Source organism: Marmota flaviventris, chromosome 1, assembly GCF_047511675.1.
Source record: "Marmota flaviventris isolate mMarFla1 chromosome 1, mMarFla1.hap1, whole genome shotgun sequence".
NCBI lineage: Eukaryota > Metazoa > Chordata > Mammalia > Rodentia > Sciuridae > Marmota > Marmota flaviventris.
The window spans coordinates 210,248,788-210,271,817 of record NC_092498.1 but is presented as its reverse complement, the minus strand read 5'-3'; the positions used below and the strand labels follow the sequence as shown (position 1 = coordinate 210,271,817).

General features: G+C 59.7%; 1 protein-coding gene across 4 annotated transcripts in view; it reads right to left on the bottom strand.

Annotated features, from left to right (window-relative positions):
* Cacna1a (calcium voltage-gated channel subunit alpha1 A) overlaps nt 1-23,030 on the bottom strand; it is a 181,275-nt gene that overhangs the window by 93,574 nt on the left and 64,671 nt on the right. For all 4 annotated transcript variants that reach the window (XM_071602072.1, XM_027955221.2, XM_027955219.3 and 1 more), the window contains exons 4-6: nt 8,543-8,634; nt 5,112-5,264; nt 2,082-2,275 (exon numbers count right to left, since the gene is read on the bottom strand). In XM_071602072.1, coding sequence (XP_071458173.1) covers nt 2,082-2,275; nt 5,112-5,264; nt 8,543-8,634 — 439 coding nt within the window. The remainder of the gene's footprint in view (nt 1-2,081; nt 2,276-5,111; nt 5,265-8,542; nt 8,635-23,030) is intronic.

Below are 23,030 nucleotides of genomic sequence, written 5' to 3'. Positions count from 1 at the left end.
CGACAGGCACAACCGTCTGGGGCCCCCTTTCTGCCCACTCTCAGGCTGCACCCTAAATGGGTGACTGAGCCGAAGGTCAGTTCCCATGAATCTCCCTCCAGCCTCTGGGGGGACATTCCACAGAAGCCGGCCCCGGCCCAGAGGGGTGGCCCAGCCCCAGGCAGGAGGAAGCCAGGCCTCGCTCCCCAGCGGCCAAGCCCCACACGGGCCACACCTCCATCTGCAACCGCGGCGTTAGGGCAGGGCCCCGGGGACCCTGGAGGGTCCACAGAGGCGCACATGCCAAGTGGCCCCAGGACACTCCACAGAGAACCACGCTGGGGCCACCTTGTTCCTAACCCTAAGTCTTTGGCTCCGACCTTCTTCAGCTGGGGACAGAGGACTGATCTGGGGACCTCCCTCTCACACAGGTGGGTGAGGGGAGGGTTAGTGTGCTGGGGACGAGGGGGCATCTCAACAGGTAAAAATTATAAACGACTTTAACCTTTGACCCCCAGCTACGGATAGGCAAAAGCTCGGAAAGCACACAGGGTAGCTCATGGCAGCCCGTCCGCACGCGGAGGCCGGCCCGATGTTTCCTTCCAGGGCAGCCACACGATGGAGTACTATGCTGCTGTCTAAAAGAATGAAGAGGGGCTGAGGTTGAGGCTCAGTGGCATGTGAGGGGCCCTGGGTTCGATTCTCAGCACCATAAATAAATGAACAAAACAAAGGTTCATCAACATCTAAAAATAAAATTAAAAAAAAAAAAAAGAATAAAGGGGCCATAGGTGCCCTGCAGGAGGGAAGGCTCCGGAATATTCCGCTATGGGGGCGGGGAGAATGACGGACCAGAACAGCAGGCGCAGGAGCCACCCTCTGGTGTGAGGAGGGGAGGGGGCTCAGAGCTGACGGAGCCATGCCACTGTCCTCTGTGTCTGCCTTTGTCTATTCAGCCAAGTGCACATCAAGACCAAGTGGCAGAGCTGAGGCTTCTTCTGTCATTTGCCCTCAACGGCAGAGACGACCCCCGCACAGCGTTCACCTGGCTCCAGGGACTGGGAGCCGTCGGACACGACTAGACGCACACGGGGTCCTGGCAGTTCCGGGCCACTTCACACGGGGCACGAGAGCCCGGGGTCCCGGGCCAAGTCTCTGTGGATGGTGAGTGACAGCCGCATTGGCATAAATAAAAAATAGTGGCAGAGAGAGGGGGCTGTGTGGGGGGAGCAGGGCACGGGGGCCGGCGGGGACAGGCCGGGAGGACGTCTCTCATCCGCAGCATTTTAAGGGCTGGGGAGAGGCACAGAGGCCGCACGCTAGGTATGAATATTTAAAAGCTGCTCAATAAAACATGCCTCATGCTCTGCTTTCCAAACCTACCTCCCCAACGCCCGAAGGTCAGGGTGGGGCTGGGATCTGCTGTCCGCGTTGGACCGCAGCATGGGGACCACCCTGGCCCTGACGGTGGCCGGGAAGCCTCCTGCGTCTCCCCACGGCCAGCCATGTGTGCATGTCCAGGCTCGAGTCACACTTGCCCCAGGAGTGGCCCCTCGGCTGCCCTTGGCCCTCATGGGAGGGGCATGAACAGCCCATGGAGGGTCCACGGACGCCCAGGGAGTGGGGGCCTAGGCAGGAGGTCCCAGGACCCCAGACGACCCACAGCGTGGGCTACACTGTGTGCACAGGGCCCTGGTAGATGTGTGCCCCGGGCCGTGACCTCCACCTCTTGGGGGGGGGGGCTGGGTGACCTCCGGGGTAGAGCCACCTTGCCTGGGTTCAAAGACACAACTCTGTCTTTCACCCACGTTAGGTTTGGGATTGCACGACTTTGACAGATTTTAAAATCCAAAACGACATCTAAACACTTGCATGCTGCAAAATGAGGTCGCATTTGTGTCCCCTCCAGACCTCCCTGGCCCCAGGGACCTAGTGGTTAGAGGTCTGTGGTGAGCCTCCACCCTGGACTCCTCAGAGGCTGGTCCTTAGGCTGCCTCCCCTGACTCCGTTTCCCCATCACAGCCCCAGGAGCTGCCATGCTCCCAGAGGGCCACCTCCCTGTGACCCTGGTGGTCCACATCCACTGTCCCAGTGTCACTTACATTGTAGAGGAGGTCAGTCCAGCCTTCCATGGTGATACACTGGAAGACGGTCAGCACGGCGAACAGGATGTTGTCAAACTGCGTGATCCCATTGTTGGGCCCTTCCCAGTAGGGCTGGCATTTGGTCCCGTTGGGGCAGGTACGGGCAGGTTCCTCTGTCCCACACGGAGCCGGGGACTCACCCTGAATGTCATCTGTGAAAGGGAAGGGGAGGAGCGTCAGGACAAGGATCAGGGAAACAACAGAGAAATCAGAACCCATGAGTGTTTAATGCTGTTGGGAGAAACGGCGATTGGGGTGAACTTAGTCTTTTTTCTTTAATCAGGACATGGCTCGATTGACCTATTGATTACTTTCTCCTTCACTGAATTATCCTCCAAGCTTCATTATTCATACCTTCTTGTCTTCTGGGGGTTATTTTGCTGTTACTTTCCTCAACTTTGAGAAGGATTAACTTAGAGGCTATAAATTGTCCTTAAAGAGCAGCTTTAGCTGCATCTCAGAAATGTTGTCAGTCATCATTATCATTATTGCTGAGTTATTTTCCAATTTCCATTTTTTCTTTGATCCATGAACAATGAAGACATTTCTTTTTCACAAAACTTGTTAAACATATGAAAAGAGAGAGAAGAGCATGACGAGGATTATCCGATGTACCTCTCACCAATGTCACCCTTCGTCAACTCTGGGTCCCTCTCCTTTCACCTCTTCTTTGTACTTTGCCAACTAGAGATCTCAGTTGCAATATCATTTCACCCACAAATAAGAGCCTCGTCTCTTAATCTTTAAATGCTTTTGGAGTTTTCTTTCTGGTGCTGATTTCTGGTTGAGTTGCCTCGTGGTCAGGAACCTGTTTGGCTTTTGTCCCAGCCTCCTGACCCCTGCTGGAGGAGCCTCGTGGTCCGTAGTCAGGTCTGGTGAACACGCGGTGGTCGTTGGCTACAGCGCTCTTCATGCCACGGTGAGGAAATCGCCACCGGGCTCCTGTCCGAATCCTTGCTGGTTTTCTTCCTGGCCTGTCTGGGTGGGGAGCTGTTCTGGGGGCGAGGGACAGCAGTACGCACAGCCCCTACCCCAATGGGTGGAGAAGAGAATCCGAGCTCTCCCCACACAGCAGGGGCGGACTGCGAAAATGTCATGTCGGCAGGGAACAGAAGTGTGCCGGGGAACAGCCCTCTGGCTGGAAGCCAGGACGGCCTCGGGAGGAAGCAGTGGGCTGGGCACTGAGGTCGGGTCCAGATCCCAGGGCGTGGCGGGGCTGGGGACCTGGACTCCAGGGCTCTGGGCTGGAAGGTGGCCTCTCTGGGAGCCTGCCTCCTCTCCACAGTGTCCACGCCTGGCCCATTCCCGTTCCTTGTGCTTCAGCCTAGTCACCTGGGATGTCCCCTTTCCCCTGGCCTCCAGTGGACGTGCAAACAGAGCCACACGTGGGCCTCCAAGTGACGGTCGCATTCCTCCAAGGATTCTGGAAGCTCTTGGAAAGCAGGGAGCCTTCTGCTCTGCCTCTGCCTCCCCGGGTGTTCAGGGGGCCCCGCGGCCCTCCGCCTGCCACACGAAGCTCTCCAGGATTGCTTCTAGAAACACCGCCATCCAGAGAGTCTGAGGCGCTTGGTTATAAATACATTTTAAAATTAACCTGCGGCGGGCGTCTGTATATAGCCGTCCCTGAACTCACACAGCTGATATTTTTGATTGTGAGCTTTTCAGTCACCCACCTAAATGGAGGCTCCCCACACCCGCATCTGTCCCCCCACAACCGCATTCAGAGCCAGCCACCCCAGGCTTCTCCTCTGGCCCATCCCAGGTGGAAAGAAAAAACCAAAGTTCACAAAGCCCAGGTTTCTCTGCTTGGGGCTGATGGTGCCGAGGGCCGATGGGCTGGCACCTCTCCCCTCCTTCTCTCCCCCTCCCCCTCCCCCTCTCCCTCCCTCTCCCCCCTCCCTCCCTCCCCCTCCCTCTCCCCCTCCCTCTCTCTCTCCCCTTCTCCCCCTCCCTCCCTCTCTATTTCCACCTGGGTGACGAGGCCAGGTGCAGAAATAGATCTGCCTCAATTAACACCTTCTTCATTGGGGAAAGAAATAATTAGGACGTTCCAGATTGAGCCACTTCACAAGCCCAGGAGAGGAGGGGGGGTGAGGAGAAACGGCACCCCGCCTGTCCTAGGAGCCTCCCCTACGCTTCCCTCCCCTGAGGGACGAGGGGACAGGTCTCAGGAGCTCCCTCTGCTGATCCCCCCCGGGGCTGCTGGGTGGGAAGGTGAGAGGCAGCCAGTTCCGGGTCCTCTTCCATGGCCACCTCTCCCAGTGACAGGCCCCTGACTTCTTTCTGTTCGGGGTCCCCTTGTTCTGTCTGCCTCCTGGGTCCTCAGCTCCCCTGGCTCAAAGGACCAGTGTGACCCCCCCAGGCTGCCACGTGGGCACCGCCAGTGGTCTAGACACGGGAAGGTGGGTGTCCCCTCTTATTTGACTCCATTCAAATGGCGACTGGAGTTGGTGGCCGGGATTGAACTGGAAATGTCTCGCGGAGTCAGGAGCCTGGTCCTTGGGCCCAGGTGGGTCCCCTGCCCGCCCTGCCTGCCCGACCCTGGACTGACTCAGACGCTGACCGGGGCTGGGTCCTGCTGGGGGCCAGGCATCCCCGCTGGGGTATCTGGGGCCACGTCCTGGAGACCGCAGGGGGCTCTGTCCTGCACTAACCTTCTACAGGACAGTCGTGGTACCCAAAGGCAGGCAGGAGGGGCCTTCAGGACAGGCTGAGGTCACAGGACCCCTGGTCCCCTGGCTGAGGTATCTGAGTGTGTCCAGCTGCCCCCAGGGTTAGCCGTCGACAGCGCAGCCTGGGACACCTGCCCTCCTCTCTGTCTCCCCACCCTGTTCTCCCGGGGTCGTAGCCTGGGTCATTCCCATGAAGCCTCTGGTGTCCGGGGGCAGCACAGGTCCCTGAAGGAGCGTCTCCCACCCCCAGGAGAAGGACGGAGCCTCTTCCCGAGGGAGGAGGTTGGCAGACACACGTCCCGCGGCTTGGACCTACCTGTCCCCTCTTCAAAGCAGGTGGTATGAAATTTTCCCATATAAAATTCTAACCCTATGATTGCAAAAATAAGGATCGCGAAAAACAGGAGGAGGCCGATCTGCAGCAGCGGGATCATCGCCTTCATGATCGACTTCAGGACGACTTGTAAACCTGGGGAGACACAGACAGCCCCAACATGAGCCGCGCCCCGATCCGCCACCAGGATGCCCGAGGGAGCCCCCGGCACGTGAGGCTGGGGTGGGGTGACAGTGGAGGAGGACGGTGAGGGACCCCGAGGCTGGCCCTAGGGCAGGGGGAACTGTCCTCCACAACTTTGCACAAAAGCTCCTCCATTTCCTAGAGTTCTAGCAGCTACCTGCGGGGCGGCTGCAGGGTAGGGTCACCCCCAGCTTTCACAGGGGGCAGCAAGGCCCAGAGGGGGCTGCGCTTCCCCTGAGGGCCCAGGAATGGCAGAGCCGCTATTGCAACCCCAGCCCAGGTGACCTGAACCCAATGCTCTGCTGAGAACAGTGGCAGTGAGCGAGAGGACAGGGAGTCCCCGGGGGGCAGAGGGCACGGGTGCCAGGGGTGTGTGAAGGCTGGGGTGCGGGGATCTCTGCCTCGGTCAGCCCGGATCCTGACCATGAGCTCAGGGTGGCCTCCCCCTTGGCTGGTGCATGAATAACAGCTTCAGTTTCTTCCCGGAGAGGAAGAGGTGACATCGACACGACTTAGGTTTGCATCCTGTTTGAAAAGTCTCCCCAATTGTGAAACTCAAGGGAGGTTCGCAATAACAGTAGTTAACCCCTTTTCTTTTGGGCTCTCTGGAAGGAGACAGAATGAGACTCTGGTTCCAAACGAGGTCCAACCCACGACCAGAGCGTGCTCCTTGATGTCCACGGGGACTTTTGTGGGACTCCTCTGAGGACACCCAAGTCTGTAGATGCTCAACCGCTTGTGTAAAATGGCATCGTCTTTGCCTAGAACCTACGCACTGCGCACTGAGTAGGACTTAAAACCATCCCCAGATCACGTATCATGCCTAAGGTCACACAAATGGCAGGTCGCTATCTGTGAAGCCGTATTGTTAGGGACTATGACAAGGAGGAGAGCGTGCATATGTTAGCACAGATGCAGGTTTTCCCGTGAATTTCTGATCCACAGGAGGTAGAATCCACGGGCACAGATCCCACAGACCCAGGGAGACAGGTCTGTGGTTAAGGTCCCTGCATACAGCTCAGGGCTTTGCTGCTTCTGGACCACAGTAAGAGGGGGACGTGATCAGGTTGGCCCAAAGGGCTGTCCTACTCCAAGGGCCACCAGGTAAGCACCATGCTAACAGGGCAGTGTGGTGCTGGTGCCCGGCTAGGACCCATCGCTTGCTGGTGCGCACGCCCTACAGCTGCTGGGGCTGTTGGCTGCTCAGAGGCCCCCGTAGCCCCTTCTTTGTGGGATTGCTCTAAGTGGCCAGGATTTGCCTCACGGGATGCCATCGCTTCTCCACGTCGCATCCTCAATGACAGGCCAGTGAGGTGGAGAAGGCCGAGTCCCTGCTCACAATGGAGGTGGCCTCTGGCGCACCCAGAGCTCTCCATGGGTCAGGCTGGGGTGGACTCCGTGGAGAGGGCGTCCTTGGCTCCTCTTCCCCTCCCTGTCCCGCTGCCCTCTGGCTCTCTGGGCGGGAAGGAGCCCCTGATAGTTAGGGAAACCTGAACGCCTGCCTCAGCCTGTTCCTGAAACCAGCCTGGCCGTCCCTGTCCCTAGCCAAGCGGCCCCGAGCAAGCCAGGCTGGGGCCCCAAGCCCGCGCGGCTCCGTCTGTAGTGGAGCTTAAAGTGGCGCCTGGCGTGCTGGAGTTTGACTGGCATGTCCTCCCAAGGCTGGATGCACAGGGGCCGGGGCTAGGCAACCCAGGGACCTGAGAGGTGGCGCCTCGTGGGAGGTGCCTGGGCCATGGGAGGGTCCGTTCAGGGGAACTGTGGGTCCTGCCCCCTGCTCTTCCCCTCTGCTCAGGAGGAGGCGAGGGGGTGCTCCAGATCTGACCCTGCCCCGCCCCTGCCACACCTATGCCCCGTCCCTGCCCTGCCCCTGTCCCACCCCACCCTGCCCTGCCACACCTTTGCCCCGCCCTGCCCCCTGCTTCTGCCACACCCTGCCTCATCCCTGCCCCGCCCCAGCCCCGCCCCCTGTGCTTGCCCCGCCCCTGCTCCTGCCCTGTCCAGGCTCCGCCCCCTGATCATGCCCCGCCCCATGCCTGCCCTGCCCCGCCCCTGCCACACCTATGCCCCGCCCCTGCCCCGCCCCTGCCCCGCCCCATCCCTGCCAGGATGCTCTGGTTTGCCACAGGCTCAAAGGCTGTGCGGCCACCAGCCATGGGCCAGAACCTCCGAAACAGAGCTGAAATAAGTCTCTCCTCTTGAGAAGCTGGTTGGCTCGGGCGTTTGTCAGGGTCACAGAAAGCCAACGCACACGCCAGCCACACACGGGGCCTGTCACACAGAGGTGTCTAGGCAGAGACCCTGGTTAGTGCTGGCAGGCTGAGGCCCTTGCTTTCACACGATCCCGGCACCTCCCGGGATTCTGAGTAGAAACACCTTCTTTCTATACAAGATAACCTGCTGTGACGACCTGGGAGGTCTCAGCTCTTTAACCCGCGCGGCCACCAACCTAAGAACCAGCCAGTACACCTACAGAGCAGGTAGCCCGCAAGACTGCCGTGGAGAGAAACCAGTTTAAAAATACGGAAGACACGCAGAGCGGGCCTGGCTCCTAGTAGGTGCTTTAAGAATCATTACTCTCACCAACTGGGCGTTTGGGAGAGGCCCGCGGCTGCTGGGTTTGTGGCTTCTAATCATTTTCCCTGTGCTGGGGGTGGAACCCAGGGTCTTCCCTGTGCCAGGTGAGTGCCCACCACAGAGTCACGGCCCCAGCCCCTGCCTTTAGATTCTGTGGCTGGACCTTCGCTGGGCCCTGCCTGCTGCAGCCCCCCACAGCAGGGACAGGTGTGTCCTTGCAGAACAGGGAGGCAGGGGACAGAGCGGGGGGCGTCTGAGCTCACTGCTGCCGACCTTAGGAACCCAGGTGAGCCCTGGGCTTTCCTGACCTCAGGCTTCTCACCTGTCAAATTTGTGAGGAGAAAATAACAAATGCCACCAGTGCCACTGCCCAGGCTTGGAGCCACACTGTCACAAAAACCTCAGTTGGGTATGGAATGAGGTGCTGGGTAGTGCTCAGTGGCTCCTGGTAGACAGGAGGTGCTCAATAAGTGGGGGAGGCTCTGGGCTTGCTCTCAGGAACTTGCTCAGGCCTGCAGCCAGGTTCCTGGGGCCCCCAAGGGAGCCTCCCCAGAGGGGAGACTGCCGTCACCCGGGTGGGGCCTCCTGAGGCGCTCTGCACGGGACCAGGGGCTCCGGGGCCCCGGCCAAGGCCTCGGGGTGGGAAACTCACGCACTTGGGATTCCAGACACCAGCTTGAGCGGCCGCAGCACGCGCACTGCCCTCAGCGTCCGCAGGTCGAACTCCGTCCCGACCGTGGCCAAGATGCTGCAGGAGAAGCAGAAGGGGACAGGAGGTGGGTCTCGGGTGGCAGAGGCCAGGGGTGCGTGGGCTCCACGCTGCCCTCTGTTGGTTGGGGGGGCACAGGCCGGCCTTGACCTTGCCATCCTCCTGCCTCAGCCTCCCAGATACCTGGGGTCACAGGTGTGCGCCACCACACCTGGCAAAAAGAGTCACTCTGAGAAATGGGAGTGAATACGGATTGTGGCCTCAGGTGACATGGTCCCATCAAAGCTGCCCAACAAATGAGACCAGGCCCTGAGACCTCTGCAGGGCTGCTGGCTGCTGAGGAGACGCGGGCTCCCTCCCACGCCCGTTTCCAGAACGCATCCATGTCACAGGGAGGGCCAAGGCACACTGTGACAGAAGAGGTCTTCTTCAGGAGACTTCTCAGCTCTGTCCAGGGGCTTGGGTCACACCCGTGTCCACACCCCACAGCTTCCTCCCACACAGAGGCAGGGCAGGGATGGGGGCACCCAGGGTGGGGGAGCAGGTGAGGCCCCAGCCCTGACCCCCAGGGAGGTAGCCTGCCCATGACCCCCGCCTTGAACTGCTGCACCTCACCCTAGTTTTGGGGCCCCCCGGGTCACCCCAAACTCAGACAAGGTGTCCTTGCAGTTCTTTTTTCAGGGTCACCCCCAGAGCAGAGATGGGCACCTGAGACTGACCCACCTGCTCCCCCCCAGCAGGTGGACCTCCGAGCACATGCCCTGCGCTGCACAGAGCCGGGCGCCAGGCCACCGTGCCCCACAGGGTGGCCGAAGGACAGGTTCAACCAGAAATGCCGAGAAATGACCTGTTCCAGGTCCACGGTGAGCCCAGGGACGGCTGGGGAGAAAGCAGGGGGGACAGTCTCCCAGAGGTGACGCGGAATCCGTGCAGTGGACACCTGTCTGGGAGGACGGCCAGCACAGAGCCTGCGGGGGACCGTCCTGGCTGGGAGCGGTGGTGAGGGGGGGGCGCCGGCCAGTTGGCTCTGATGGCTGCCGACCTCCCCCCACCGGCCTCCTGACGTCAGTGGGGGGGGGGTTCCTGAGTTCTGCCTGACAGGTCCCCTCCGCTCGGCTCCGCTTCGTCCTTGGTTGGTTGGGGGTGCCAGCCTGACCCCGTGCATGGTGGGGTCTTCCTCGATCCATTCCACAAACAGGAACTGGGCACCCACACCCCGGCCCTGTCCAGGTCCTGCGGATGCGGGTACGGGGATCCCTGGTGGGCAGGAGGCCCACGGCAAACCCCATGGGCACACAGAGGTCAGGAGGATGGGCACCCCGGAGGAAGCTGCCCGGCCGAGGGGAGGGCCACGCTGGTGACAGGGGCTGGGGCCACGGGAGGACACCACTTGGCCACCGGCAGGGAAGGGGCTCCATGGGAAAGTGTTCAGGGTCGCACTGCCCAGTGGACATCTAACGGTCACCAGGGACACGTGACATTTCTAGTAGCTGCACTGACGAGGTAAGAACAGGAAACTGACTTTAATAAAGCAGCAGCTCTACCCTGTGCCACGCCGTGCTCTCGGTGTCCAGGAGTCTGGCCGCCAGATCCCGTGACCCACACCGCCCAGGTCCCCTGTGTGAAGTGTGAGCGCTGACATGGAACCACCCCACCCTGCACAAGTGAAGCCGTCCCTAGGTGACTCGTGGCTCTGAGGCCATGTCCACATTACGTGCGTAGGTGAGATACTGTATAATGACAAGGCGGCTGTTCACAGGGAACATAGTGCCTACACTACACCTGCCGAGAATCTCCGTTTAAACCCTCACAGGCCACCGTGGCCACTGGTGACTGTACTGGCCAGCCCAGGGAAAGTCACGGGAAATAGATGTTTGAGTTCAGATCTGAAGGAAGGAAAGACGAGCCACACCAATAATGTCGGCACGCAGAGGGGACGGTGGTGCAAAGGTCCTGGGGCAGGACATCTCCTGGTACATTTGAGGAACAGCACGGGCTGGGGGCTGCAGCCAAGTGAACGAGGGGAGGGTGGGAGGGTCCTGGGCAGAGGAGGGACGGGGGAGGAGCAGCTGCTGGGGTCCAGGGCCTCTACACAACCTGAGGGTGGATGCGCTGGACACCGTGACAAAGCTGAGCTGAAATCAGCCTTGCCCTTAGGGGACCTGCAAGAAGGAGGGCAGGAGATTCAGCCAAGCTCTCCTGACCCCAGGGATTCGGGAGGCAGGAAATGACTGTGGCCGGAGCCAGCGCGGCTTCCATCGAGGGCACCAGCAATTCTAGGCGTGGGTCAGGTCCCGGCCTGGGTTTCTCCTTAGCTGACCTTTGCCGCAGCTTGTCCAAGGCCCCACATCCAGTGTGACTTCCTGTCCCCTGGGTGAGAGGCACCGGGAGGGGACTGGATGGATTGGACGGTGCAGGGCAGGGACGTCTGGTCCTGTGGATGGTGGTCACGCCAGGTTTTTGGAGCCGAAGTGGGACGCACATGGGGTGTGCGTGGGGAAGACTGCCGGGCAGCTAGGGACAGGTCAGTGGCGAAAAGGCTAAGTCAGGAGGGACGACGCTCGCTCGGAGAGCCAGGGCGGGCTGCGGGCGCGGGGCTGGGCCTGGGTGGGGGGGGGGAGCGCAGGGGAGGCCTCGTGGGTGCACAGCCCCGGGACGCTGCCCCGCTCCTCCCGTCCGCCCCTCTGTGTGCGTCACCGGGGACCAGGGCGCCCAGCCAGGCTCGGACATTTCTCCAACATAGACGTGTCCAGGCCCCAGCGGGCGGGGACGCTGCGTGGTGAACAGGACCCTCGGGGCTCCCGCCAGGGACTGCAGGGGGCGGGAGGCACAGGTGGCCCGGCTGATAGCGGAGGGGGTGGCGGAGGCCACGGTGGCCACAGGGCTGAGGGGTGGCTGCGTCCCAGCAGCCAGTTCCCCGCCCCCACCCCCAGCCCAAACCTCCCAGTGGCCTCCGCCAGGCCCGGGGTGAGATCCGGGCTCCGCGGGGTCCGAAGCCCCCAGCCGCCCGCACCTAACCTCTCCTTGATGCTGCCAACGCGAAACCCTCCCCCGTGCCCGGGTGGACCTGCTGGTGCCCTGCACTGCGCCCCTCGCCCTCCCAAGAGACCTCCCTGGAGCCCCGCTAAAAACACCCACCCAGGAGGTTCACTGTCTCCTCCGCCTTCTGAAGGCCACCCTGGAGCACCTTCATGGCCTGGCGGGAGGGGCGGGTGGCACCAGGTGCGGAGGACAGGGCTGCGGTGGACCCGATGCCCCGGGGAGGGGTGGGGGGAGGACGGAGAGGATGCAGAGGGGGGAGGAGCCTGTCGGGACACACCCCCAGGTCAAGTTCAAGAGCATTTTGAGGAAGGCGAGGTTTTCAGGCAGCACAGAGAGGGCGAGCAAGGAGGCAGAGGATGGACAGCGTCCATCGGCCCAGCCCCTGGTCCCGGGTGTCCTGCTGCGAATGACCGCACAGAGGAGACCAGAGGCGAGGAGATGGGAACGAGAGCCTGTCGGGACGGGAGCCAGCACATTTGTGCTTCAGGCAGAGATGCCCATGGCGGTCACTCGGCTTTCAGAGCTGTGCTGCCCACCAGGTAACCGGGGGCCACCCAGAGCGTTAAATACACACTGAAGTTAATTTAAACTAAATGCCAACCCAGACACTCCCGTCCCTGCAGGGAGCTCCGGGGGACAGGACAGGTCCCGGCACTTGGCCCCAGGGCAGGGACACTGGTCGGTTTTGTTCACACCTGTGCCCGGAATACAGCAGGTGCTCAATAAATGTTTGTGGATGGATGAACAAACAACTAAGTAACACTGTTCGGAAGCATGGTGACAACTAGTGGACCGTATTCTGGGAGGGATGGACGGTAGTTCAAAGGGAAGAATCACGGGGCTGGACGTGGTGGCGCAGATGGTGATCCCAGAGATGCAGGAGGCTGAGGCAGGAGGATCGCAAGTTCGAGGCCATCCTCAGCGGGACCCTACAGAAGGGCTGGGGCTCCGTGGTAGAGCCCCCCTGGGTTCGATCCCTGGGTCCACCAAAAAAGAACAGGATGGACGAACTCTCAGGGTGTCCACTCGGTAGCCACCCACCCTGCCTGTGGGCACAGCCCACTTCCCAGCAGGGAGACAGAAGGCCAACAGCCTTTTCCCAGGATTCCTTGCAGTGGGAGCACTGGTCACACGACCCAGGCACATGCCCAGTGCTTCAGGGAAAGGGCTTCCTGCTCTTGAGGAGACCCGTGGCAGGAAGCAGCCCCTCTTCCTGTTCCTTGGTCAGATGCTTCTGGGTCCACACAGGACACCCGGGGAGACGTCGTGGAACCGAGGCAGCCATCGTGGGGCCGTGTGTAGTAAAGGTCACCAGGGAAGTCCTCAAAGTGAGGACAGAGGAGCGGATGGTGGAGAGGACCCCTCGGGGACACTGCAGAACCACCCTGCAACCAGCTGTCGCCCTCCAGACGTCTCGTAACCTTCTTCCTAGTGACCAGGACGTCTGGTTGCAAGTCCCCGTTGAGCAAATCACTTGGCCTCTCTGTGCTTCCGTTTCTGAGTGTGAAACCGGAATGATGACAGTCCTTCCCCGACGGGAGGAGTTTCTGCAAAACGTCTGGAGCTGAGGGCGGTGAGCTTGGTTCACGTTCGCCTCCCACTCATCAACGGCTTCATCACTTTTCAGTTTTGTTATTGCAGCTAAATTCTACCAGCGCTGGACGCTGGAGGGACGTGTGCTTGCTGCTTTACCCTTGAGGCTCCGAGTTCTTGGCCAGCTCTGTGTTCTTCCCTCCCTGTCACTGCCAGGGACCCCGAGACCCAGAGGGGTTAAGCTACTTGACCACAGTCGCTCAGCTCACGCATGGTCCTGAGCATGGCCGTGGCTTCTCCACCACCCGCTCACCTTCCCCGGGACCTCAGCCAAGCCCACGACCCCCAGCCTGAGCGTGGGAAGGGACTTGATTTTCTCCGCCGGTTGGAAGTCAGGACGTCAATTAAATATGTATAGAGAAACAATCACCATGGGCTACATGGGTGAGAGGGTACCGTGCAAAGGTCCTGGGGTTGAGAGATCTCGTGGTGAGAGCAAGGTTACCAGTTGAGGGGACAGGAGGTGAGGGGGTGCAGCATGACTGGGAAGCGGGGGGCGGGGGTCCCTGTGGGCCCTGAGCCTCAGGTTACATGAAGCAGTTGCCTCTCAGAGACCCTGGCCACGCACTCCCCAGATGGGTGCTGCAGGGCAGAACTGCTTCCCACACGGTCTGCATTCTTGCCACCCTGAGGTGACACAATTCCTCTTTACGTGTTCCTCCAAAGTTCTTGCAACAATAGTAAGAGGCGGGGCCCTTAGGAGGCCACTGTCACCAAGGCAGAGCCCTCGTCGGCTGTGGGATTAGCTCTCCATGAAGCAGAGGTCGACAGGAGCCCCCTCCTGCCCTCTGCTGCCAAGAGCGCCCGGCAAGGAGCCGTGGAGAAGCAGGGCGCAGCCTCCTCCTCGGCCTCTGGCCTTCAGACCTGCACAGGATTCGTATCTACCACTGAGCCACATCCACGGCCTTTTCATTTTTTAATGAGACAGGGTCTTGCTAAGTTGCTGAGGCTGACCTCCAACTTGAGATCCTCCTTCCCCAGCCTCCGGAGTTGCTCGGATTCCCTGTTCTCAGGCTTTTCCTTACAGCAGCACCGACAATGGATGATGGCACCTGGCTTTGTCCCCTCCTGGGCACATTGCTTCTGATGGCCTGATCTAAACCCTGGAGCGCCCTGTGGGGTCCCTTCTGTCCCCGGTCCCGGGCTCTCTGCTCGGTCTGTGGCGGCCCCTGTTCATTCATCCCGGCGCATCCGCTCCTCCTCACGCTCTTCCCTATTTTTATCCTCCTCCCCACGCGGCAGAGCGTGTCGTGTTGAATTTGGTCGCTGGAGCGGTCCCCGCGGAGGCACGTGCTGCTGGGAGCCTGTATTTTTACCCGACAGTGGGCGCCGGCCAGAGCCGCTGAAGCCCCCGGCCATCTGTGGGGCACAGCGTGTGGCCTCGCGCTCCGCAGGCGTCTCTGCCACCCCGGGGCCACCAGGGTGGACACCGCATTGGGCACAGCGGCCGCCACCGCAGCGGATCGACCCAGGCTGGACGCCTGCGCCTGCCCCGAGGGGCCTGGGGCTCTGCTGTGAGAACCCGGACCCCCAGCTCTTGCAAATGGCAGCACTTTACCCAGCGGGCGACTGCGTCCCAATGTAACTGGTCACCTAGGGACGAGTCCCCAGGAGATGGGCCACCTCCGGGCACAAACGTCTCACGTGGGGGACTCCAGCACCGTCCTGGAGCCAGACCCCGTGGACCCCGAGAACCCCCCAGGGCTGATGGCTCCTGCCAGCCGCGGGGACCCAGCGGCCCTGGGCCCAGTCCCACCTCCCCACTGTCCTGGGGCCACCGCGGGACAGGGAGGGTGGGGACACCACAGGCACAGCCACTCACACTCACACCCCCTCACACCCAGACACACTCACATGCACTCGCTGACACACGGACACTCTTGTGCACATACACACCCAGACACAAGCCACTCAGGCACACTTAGACCACCACACAGACACACTCACACACAAACACAACCACTCACACTCACACACGCTTAGACCCCCCCACAGACACAGTCGCATGCACACACAACCACTCATACTCAGATACACAGGCACACACACATTCACCTACACACACCTGCACAAATTCACACACACTGACACACACACACACTCATACACACAAAGACACACTCACATGCATTTACACGCACTCCAACCCCCACACTCACATGCACACTCACCCCCAGCACGAGCAGGTGCTGTTCCCGGCTCCCTGGGCACGGAGCTGGCCCCTCACAGGTGGCTCAGGTGTGGCCCCTCCCCGCCCTGCTGTCCTGTGCTGTGATCCTGTGGTACACGTCCCCTCGCCGGGTCTCCACCCACGCCACAGGGAGGACTCTCTGGAGAGGACCCTGTTGGCTTGTGCTGCCCGACAGGGAAGCGACGTGCGCGAGCCCTGGAGAGGGGACTGCGGGCCGAGGGGCTGGGCCGAGTCCCGCTCTAGTCTGACTTATTTAACTCTGAAGAGCAGCACAGCAGCCAGGTCCCCGTCACTCTCTTCGCCTTGTGTCTTTGGTCGAATATGGAGCCACTCAAACCTGGGACGCCCTCATACAGGGGGTCTACTCTCTCCATTTTCATTGATGAAAATACGGAGGCCCAGAGAGGCTGAGTGACTTCTCCAAAGACACACAGGCAACGGGACAACCAGGACCCAGCCCCCTGGCCTTGTCTGAGCAGAACACCTGAGTTTTCATGGCCCCAGGTCCTGGATTTTTGCCTTAGGAGTTTGTGCCTTGAGAGCCCTGGGTCAGAGTCGTCCCTGCCTGGCTGCTGTGCGCCCTGGTGCCACCTCCTCGAGGTCCCCTGAAGCTCTCTAGCCCCCTGCACCGAGCAGCCCTCCGGGTGTTTGTGGTTTAGAGCAAAGGACTGGGCCTCCTCGGTGTCAGAGTGGCCTGAGACTGAAACCCCAAGAGGGACCCGGATGGAGTGAAGCACCGGGAGGAAGGGACCGTGGTGCCTGCAGCTGAGTTCCCGAGGCCCAGCGGGAGGCCCAGCGGGAGGCTTCAACAGAAGGAAGGTTCCAGCCTAGAACTGATGCGTGTTCAAGGAGATGGGAGTGTCACCGCCCCGGTGGGTCACCTCCACCTGGTGGAATCCACGCGCTCTGCACCCTGGTGAGGTCCCTCAAACACCCAAACAGGGCGGGTGGAGCTTATCCTCAGGGTCGGGGCAGCACCCCCAGCACCGCACAATAAAATAAATAAAAATGAAAACGAATCAGACAGAACAACAGCAAAAACAAAGCTAGTGGGAGGAGGGGTGGCTCTCGCCTGTCATCCCAGGGGCGCGGGAGGCTGAGGCAGGAGGACCACAAGCTCAAAGCCAGCCTCAGCAACAGCCAGGTGCTCAGTAACGCAGGGAGACCTGTCTCTAAATAAAATACAAAATAGGGCTGGGAGGGGGCTCAGTGGTCGAGGGCCCCTGGGTTCAATCCCCGGTACCTACAGCGCCCCACCCCCACAAAAAAAAATAAAGAGAAAATGAATTTAAGTTCCCACAGTGATTGTTTGGGAGTTTAAACAGCCCAGCTGCTTGGGGGAGGTCGGTGGCAGTTTCTGCGGGAGCTAGGCAGAGCCTCACCCAGGCACGTCACTCTTGGGAAGATCCCCAGGGACTGTGGAGATGTCACCTCAGGTTAGATCTGGGCGTCCACAGCAGCCTTCCTTCACCCCCGACTGGGGAAGACACCAATGGCCTGTGGTTAGTGAAACACGTGCACAGGTGGCGAGGGGCACACCGCAAGAGCCTGGATGACGGACAGCTGCTGGGTGACGGACAAATCTCACACACATCAGTGGAAAGAAGCCGCCTGGCTCTTGTGCTCAAAGTTCAAGAACCAGGAAGCCCCGTGTGTGCTGTCTGGCGTTGGTGGCATTGCTGGTGACTGCCAGGGCACGCAGGGCTCCTGGGAGCCGAGGATGTTCCACTCTCTGCTTTGGGCACAGGTTACATGAGTGCGTTCAGTTTTCAAATTGTCCAGGCCGTGCCGTAGATAAGGGCGCTTTTCCATGCAGACGTCATACTCTGATATAGTTTTAAAAATCAAATAGAAAGGAGCTGGCATTTATCGCGCGCTGGCTGTGGGGATGGTGGTGTGGTTGTCTTAGCCAGTCTCCACGATAACTAATCCTATGGCAGGTCCAATCATTCGCTCTACTTTCCACAACAGAGAGGTTGAGTCCCTTCCCCCAGCTCACACAGCTAGTGTGCAGCTCAGCTGGACTCCGATCCAACGTCTCATTCGATTCCAAGTATAGTCACCCTTCAGTATCTGCAGGGAGGTCGGTTCCTGGATCTTTGTGGACACCACAACCCCCATCCCTAATAAATTGGTGCCGAATCGGCATAGAACTTGGGCCATCCTCCTGTGAACTGTAAGCCACCCCTTGGTGACTTGGCTGTGGTTATGCTATGTTTTTAGAGGATAATGATGGGAACAGAGCGTCTGCTCCTGTTCTTTCTTTTTCTAATAGTCTGATCCCTGTTCGGTGGGATCCACGGACACGGAACCCACTGGACGTGAAGGGTGACTGTGCTCCGAGACCCTTGCCGGGCTTGCAGAGGTGGTGGGAGGTGGCTCTGACCCAGGGCAGGAGAGAGAAGGAGACGTGATCCCCAGCAAGTTCAGGAGAGGAGACGGCGAACGCCCCCCCGACTTCCTAGGGAAAGTTTGGCAAGAGCCCGAAGAGACGGGGTGGAGTTAATGGAGCAGCGACTGGAGAAGGGGACACTGCGGGGGCCGGGGGGGGGGGGCGCCATGCCGGGAAGCAGGGAGCCCCACCCCGTTCCCCTGCACAGTTCTGGCCTCTGCCGTGGTGTCCAGAGGTGGCCAGAGCTTGGGTGCCAGGCGCCACCACCCCTCTGAAGCCCTGTTCACAGGGGCTGAGGTTGGGTTGTGGCAGGTCCCCGAGGTTCAAGGGTGGGGAGCTTGGTCCCCAGGATGATGGCAGAGGTGCTGGCAGGGCCTATAAGAGGCGGAGCCTGGGGGGCACCGCCCCTGGAGGGCTAAGGCAGTTCTTTGGGGGGTTGTTATGAGGGAGTCAGCCTGGCCTCGCTGTTGGTTTCCTCTCTCCTCAGACAGGCTGGCCCACCATGATGCCATCTTCCACGGGACACAGCCCCAGGGGCCCTCACCAGAGCCCGAGGATGCTGGTGCCAGGCCCTTGAACCTCTCAGTGTGTGAACTACATAAACCTCTTTTCTTTACAAAGTTCCCAGCCTCCAGCTTTTAGTTATAACAACAGAAAATGGACCCAGACAGGTACCCTGCGGCCCTGCCGTTGAGTTAAAGTGGGTTACATAACCGGGCACTCAGCAGTCACCGCGGTGTGGGCGGGCTCCTCTCCCCACACTGCTCTGGGCCCTGTGAGGTGGGCCCTGGACTACAACTCCCAGAATGCTCTGCTCTGGATTCTGGTGGGTTGGCCCAGGGGAGGGGCTGGGACAAGTTGGAGAGCGGGAGGGAGGCTGACTGCAGTCCCGCCTGCCTTCCGTGGGTTCCCGGAAAGCAGGGCCCCCGACGGCTTCCCTGCAGGGGGCTCGGCCTCCCCATCTTGCTGCCCCTCTTAAGCTCCTTACCACAGCCTGGGTGGGAGGGTGGGAGGCGGGATGGTCTCTGACGGCTGCCTCTGAAGACCCCTAAGCCACCCAGTGTTGGAGACCAACGTCTCAGGAGAGGCAGGAGCTGATTCCTGGTGTCCCCACTCCAAGAGGCAGGGGTCCTTGGCCACTGTCACTCTGTCATTAAGGCCAGAGCAGTCTCTGAGGGCAGGAGGTCAGAGAGAGGACATGGGTGGACGTTGGGGGTGTTCCTTAAGTGGCCCTAGGGTGGGGCTTTCAGGGAGATGGGAAGGACCAAGATGTGGAGCCGGATTCTCAGGGAGGTCCCTTGGCAGAGGCTGCTGCCCCCTCTCCTTCCTGGGCACTCTTCTCAATGGCTTCCTGGCTTTGCTGATGGGCATGTCCATGTGACTGGCCAGCTGTGGCAGAAGTCCTGTGGGTGACCCCCAGGTCGGCCAGAAACATTACCCAAGTGTTTTCTTCAAACTCTTTTCCCTTCTGTGTTTTAATACGGAGGAGCCTGGAGACCTTGGGGACCACGGGTTGACGATACAGAGCCACAATGATGAAGGAGCCTGGGCTGCATCTCAGGAGCAGAGAGCTGTCCGCTATCCTAGAACACCTCTTTGAAATGTAGTCTACGTACAAAATGGAATACTATTCAGCTATAAAAAAGTAGTAAGATCCTGTCATTTGCATGGATGTAACTGGAGATCATGCTGTTGAGTGAAATAAGCCAGATATAGAGGGACACATGCCCTGTGATCTTACCCCTAGGAGGAAGCTAAAAATATTGATTTCATAGAAGTATAGAGTAGACTAGTGGTCACAGAGGCTGGGAAGGAGGCCGGTGAGGGGGATTGAGGATGGCTGGATAATGGGGACCCAAAATCCCATACTTAGAAAGAATAAGGAGGGTGACTACAGTTTGTAACAATTTATCACACACTTTATGAAGCACTATAAAAGAGGAGTTTGAAACTTCCCAACACAAAGAAATAATAATGATTGAAGCAGATGGAAATGCTAATTATCTTGCTTTGATCATTACATATTATATGCATTTTACATGCATTGAACCCCACAAATAGGTACAATTATGATGTAGCCGATGAATAAAAGAACGACACCCATTTTGGGTCTTATAATGCACAAGAATTAAATTTCTATTGTGTCTGAGCCACGGTGCATGTTGGGGATTCTTTGTTACAGCAGCAAGCACGTCTAATACACATGACAGGAACTTAGCTGACCTAACGCACAGGAAGGAACTAATACAGTCGTGTGACTAAGACATCAGCTCGAAGAGGCCATCGGTGGTCTCTTTTGTTCACTGACGGATCCCCAGTGCCTGGAATAGAGCTGGGCTCCTGGAAGGGACCAATGACAATGTGCTGAATGAACCACCAGCTTTGGTTTTTCTCTTGAGAGGAAGGAGAGGCAGAGCTGGGGCAGACGGAGCGCTGGCTCTGAGCGGGAAGGGGCTGGGTTTCCATCTGCCCAGTTATTTCCTAACGGTGTGTGCTGGGCCCCGGGCCTCCACGGCCTCCCAGGGCAGTGTGGGGCATGAACGGGGCTGTTCAGGGTGGGTGCTGTGCACGCGGGGCCTGATGCCCAGCAGGAGCCCAGGAAGGAGTGATCCTGAGGACTGTTCTCATTTGCTGGGCAAACAAAATGCACAGAAGCTGCCCCTGGAATCGGCTCTGACAAATTTCAGGCCCCGAGGGACGGAGGCCGGGTTTGAGCCTGGGATCACAGCCAGAGGCCGGCTCAGGAAGCGATGCTACATTCCCATGATCCTCCTGCCGTCCCAGGAGGGCTTGGCCCTGGCTTCTAGCGCTGACCTCAGACCAACCCCGCGAAGCTGCTGCCCAGGCCTGGACCGGCTCATTCTGGCTCTGCAGGCCCAGGGGGGACCTGGGGTCCACAGGGCTCAGGGGGGAGCGGGCCGGGGCCTGAGGTGGGTGCCCTGGTTTCTGGGGTGTGGCTCGTCCAGCACCTGGAGCTACGGGGCTTGGGCAGGTGCCTCAGGACGACAGGCCTCCCCCCTCCATCCATTAGACTGTGAGTCACGGCTGAGTCACCCAAGAAGGAAGATGGTCAGGCAGCAATTCCGACCTCCCCCTCCTCCTCCTCCCTCAGAGCCATGAGTCGGCGGAAGCCTGGCCCCACAGTGGGGAGGGGAGGAGGGGCGGGGCGCAGGAGCAAAACCGAGTCCCCCAAATCTTGTCAAGGCCGGTCACTCAAACCCCCTAAGAGCACAACCATGCCTCAGGTTTGCACCAACCCGAGGCCCCAGCGATGACCCGAGCCCAGCTCCATCCTGCTCCCGCCAAGCAGCAAGCACAGCGGCTCCGTCCCCTCTTGAGAACCACCCCGCGCCCTCCTCCTCCTCCTCCTCCTCCTCCTCCTCCTCCTCCTCCTCCTCCTCCTTCCCCAGAGCCCGACCCTGTGAGCCCACACACGAGGATGGGAGAGAGGGGACCCCGCGGGGAGGCAGGGAGAGGATCCCACCAAGGCCGTGCAGCGGGACCAGGGCGAGCACCCGCCCGCGGAGCCAGCTGCTCCACATCCATCCGGGCAGCCCTGGACGGCTCCGCGGCTCCGCGTTCTCCTCCGTAAAACTTGGACCCGCCCCAGAGTCAGGAAGCTGAAAACTCGGGACCCAGGGAAGCCAGCAAGGCCAACCCCTGCTGGAGAGAAAACCAAGAGCTCCTCCTTCACCCTGCGGTCGCCCGGAAAGATGGTGGCCACACCAGGTATTAGTTAATGTCAGATGCTATAACAAGTAAAAAAAAAAATCCCAGTGGCCGGTGTGCAGACCTGAGCAGGCACGTGTGTGCGTGTGTGTGCATGTGTGTGTGTGCATGTGTGTGTGCACGTATGTGAGTGTGCACGTAAGAGTGCGAAAGACTGAGTGTGAGAGAGTGAGTATGGGTGCAAGAGTGTGTGTGCAAGTGTGTAAGAGTGTGAGTATTCTTGTGAGTGTGTAAGGTGGTGATTGTGTAAGAAAATGTGAGCGTGGGTGGAAGAGTGTACACGTGAGTGTGCAAGAGCACGAGTGTGAGAGTGAGTGTGCAGGAGTGTGCAACCCCCTCCCACCCATGAGACACCAGCTGCTGCCCGCTGCACTTCCCGTTCCGCACTGTGGGTTTTCAGGGCTACTTAACGCTCGGTTCCTGGGGGCGCTCCCTGCACCCCCTGCCTTGCCCTGTGCTGGTCACCGCTCCCCCTGGAAGAGCCCCGAGGACTGGCGGGTCACCAGCTGGATGGACCCCGATGGAGGCCACCCAGATCCCGCCTGAGCTGAGACCTCACTCCTTGTATAAAATCTGCGTTTGGGGAAAGGCTGTCGACCACGCGTCAGCCTGACCTGCGCATGCGCCGTGGCGCTGGACAGCACTGAGCAGTCCGCCTCCTTGCCTCCCAGGGGGACGGCTGGCACCGCCGGCGACACTGCTGATCTTCAGGCCCTGCAGTCAGGTGGGTTGTGGCCAGGGATGCGCTGGACATCCCACAGTGCACAGGACGCCACGGCCACAGAGAAGGGTCCAGCCCCGAGGGCAACAGTGTGGCCACTGCAACTGGGGTCTGCCACCGCCCTGCCTGGGCTTGGATTCTGACCCGCCACCTCCTAGATGCGACCTATTGGCTTCCATTTCCTCACCAATAATGTGGCCAGTGGAAGTGCAGTGCCACCAAGCAGGGCTGTCACGTCACGTGGGTTAGTGCATATTTGCACTTCGGATGCCGTCTGTGTGAGCATTGGAGGGCGCTCACGTCCCTGGTGTACATGGCACCGTGCTCCACAGACCCACACGGCCCTCCTGGACACTCGGAATCATTTCTAGGATGACTTGGAAGACTCGATTCAATGGAAGCAGTTGTCACACTGCATTGTTCAGGGAATAAGGACAAGAAAACAGCCTGTACGTGTTCAGTACAGGCGCAATTTTTTAAAAATTAATTAAAAAAGATTAATTTACTGGGGATTGAACTCAGGAGCACTTGACCCTATTTGTATTTTTTTTTTTTTTTTTTTGAGACAGGGTCTCACTGTGTTGCTCAGTGCCTCGCTGTTGCTGAGGCTGGCTGTGAACTCACGATCCTCCTGCCTCAGCCTCCCAAGCTGCTGGGATTACAGGAGTGTACCACCACGCCCGGCTAAATAGATGTTTTTGATGCATGGTTGGTTGACCTTGCAGAGCAGACCCTGTGGACCTCAAAGGCCAAGTGTCCGGTGCCTA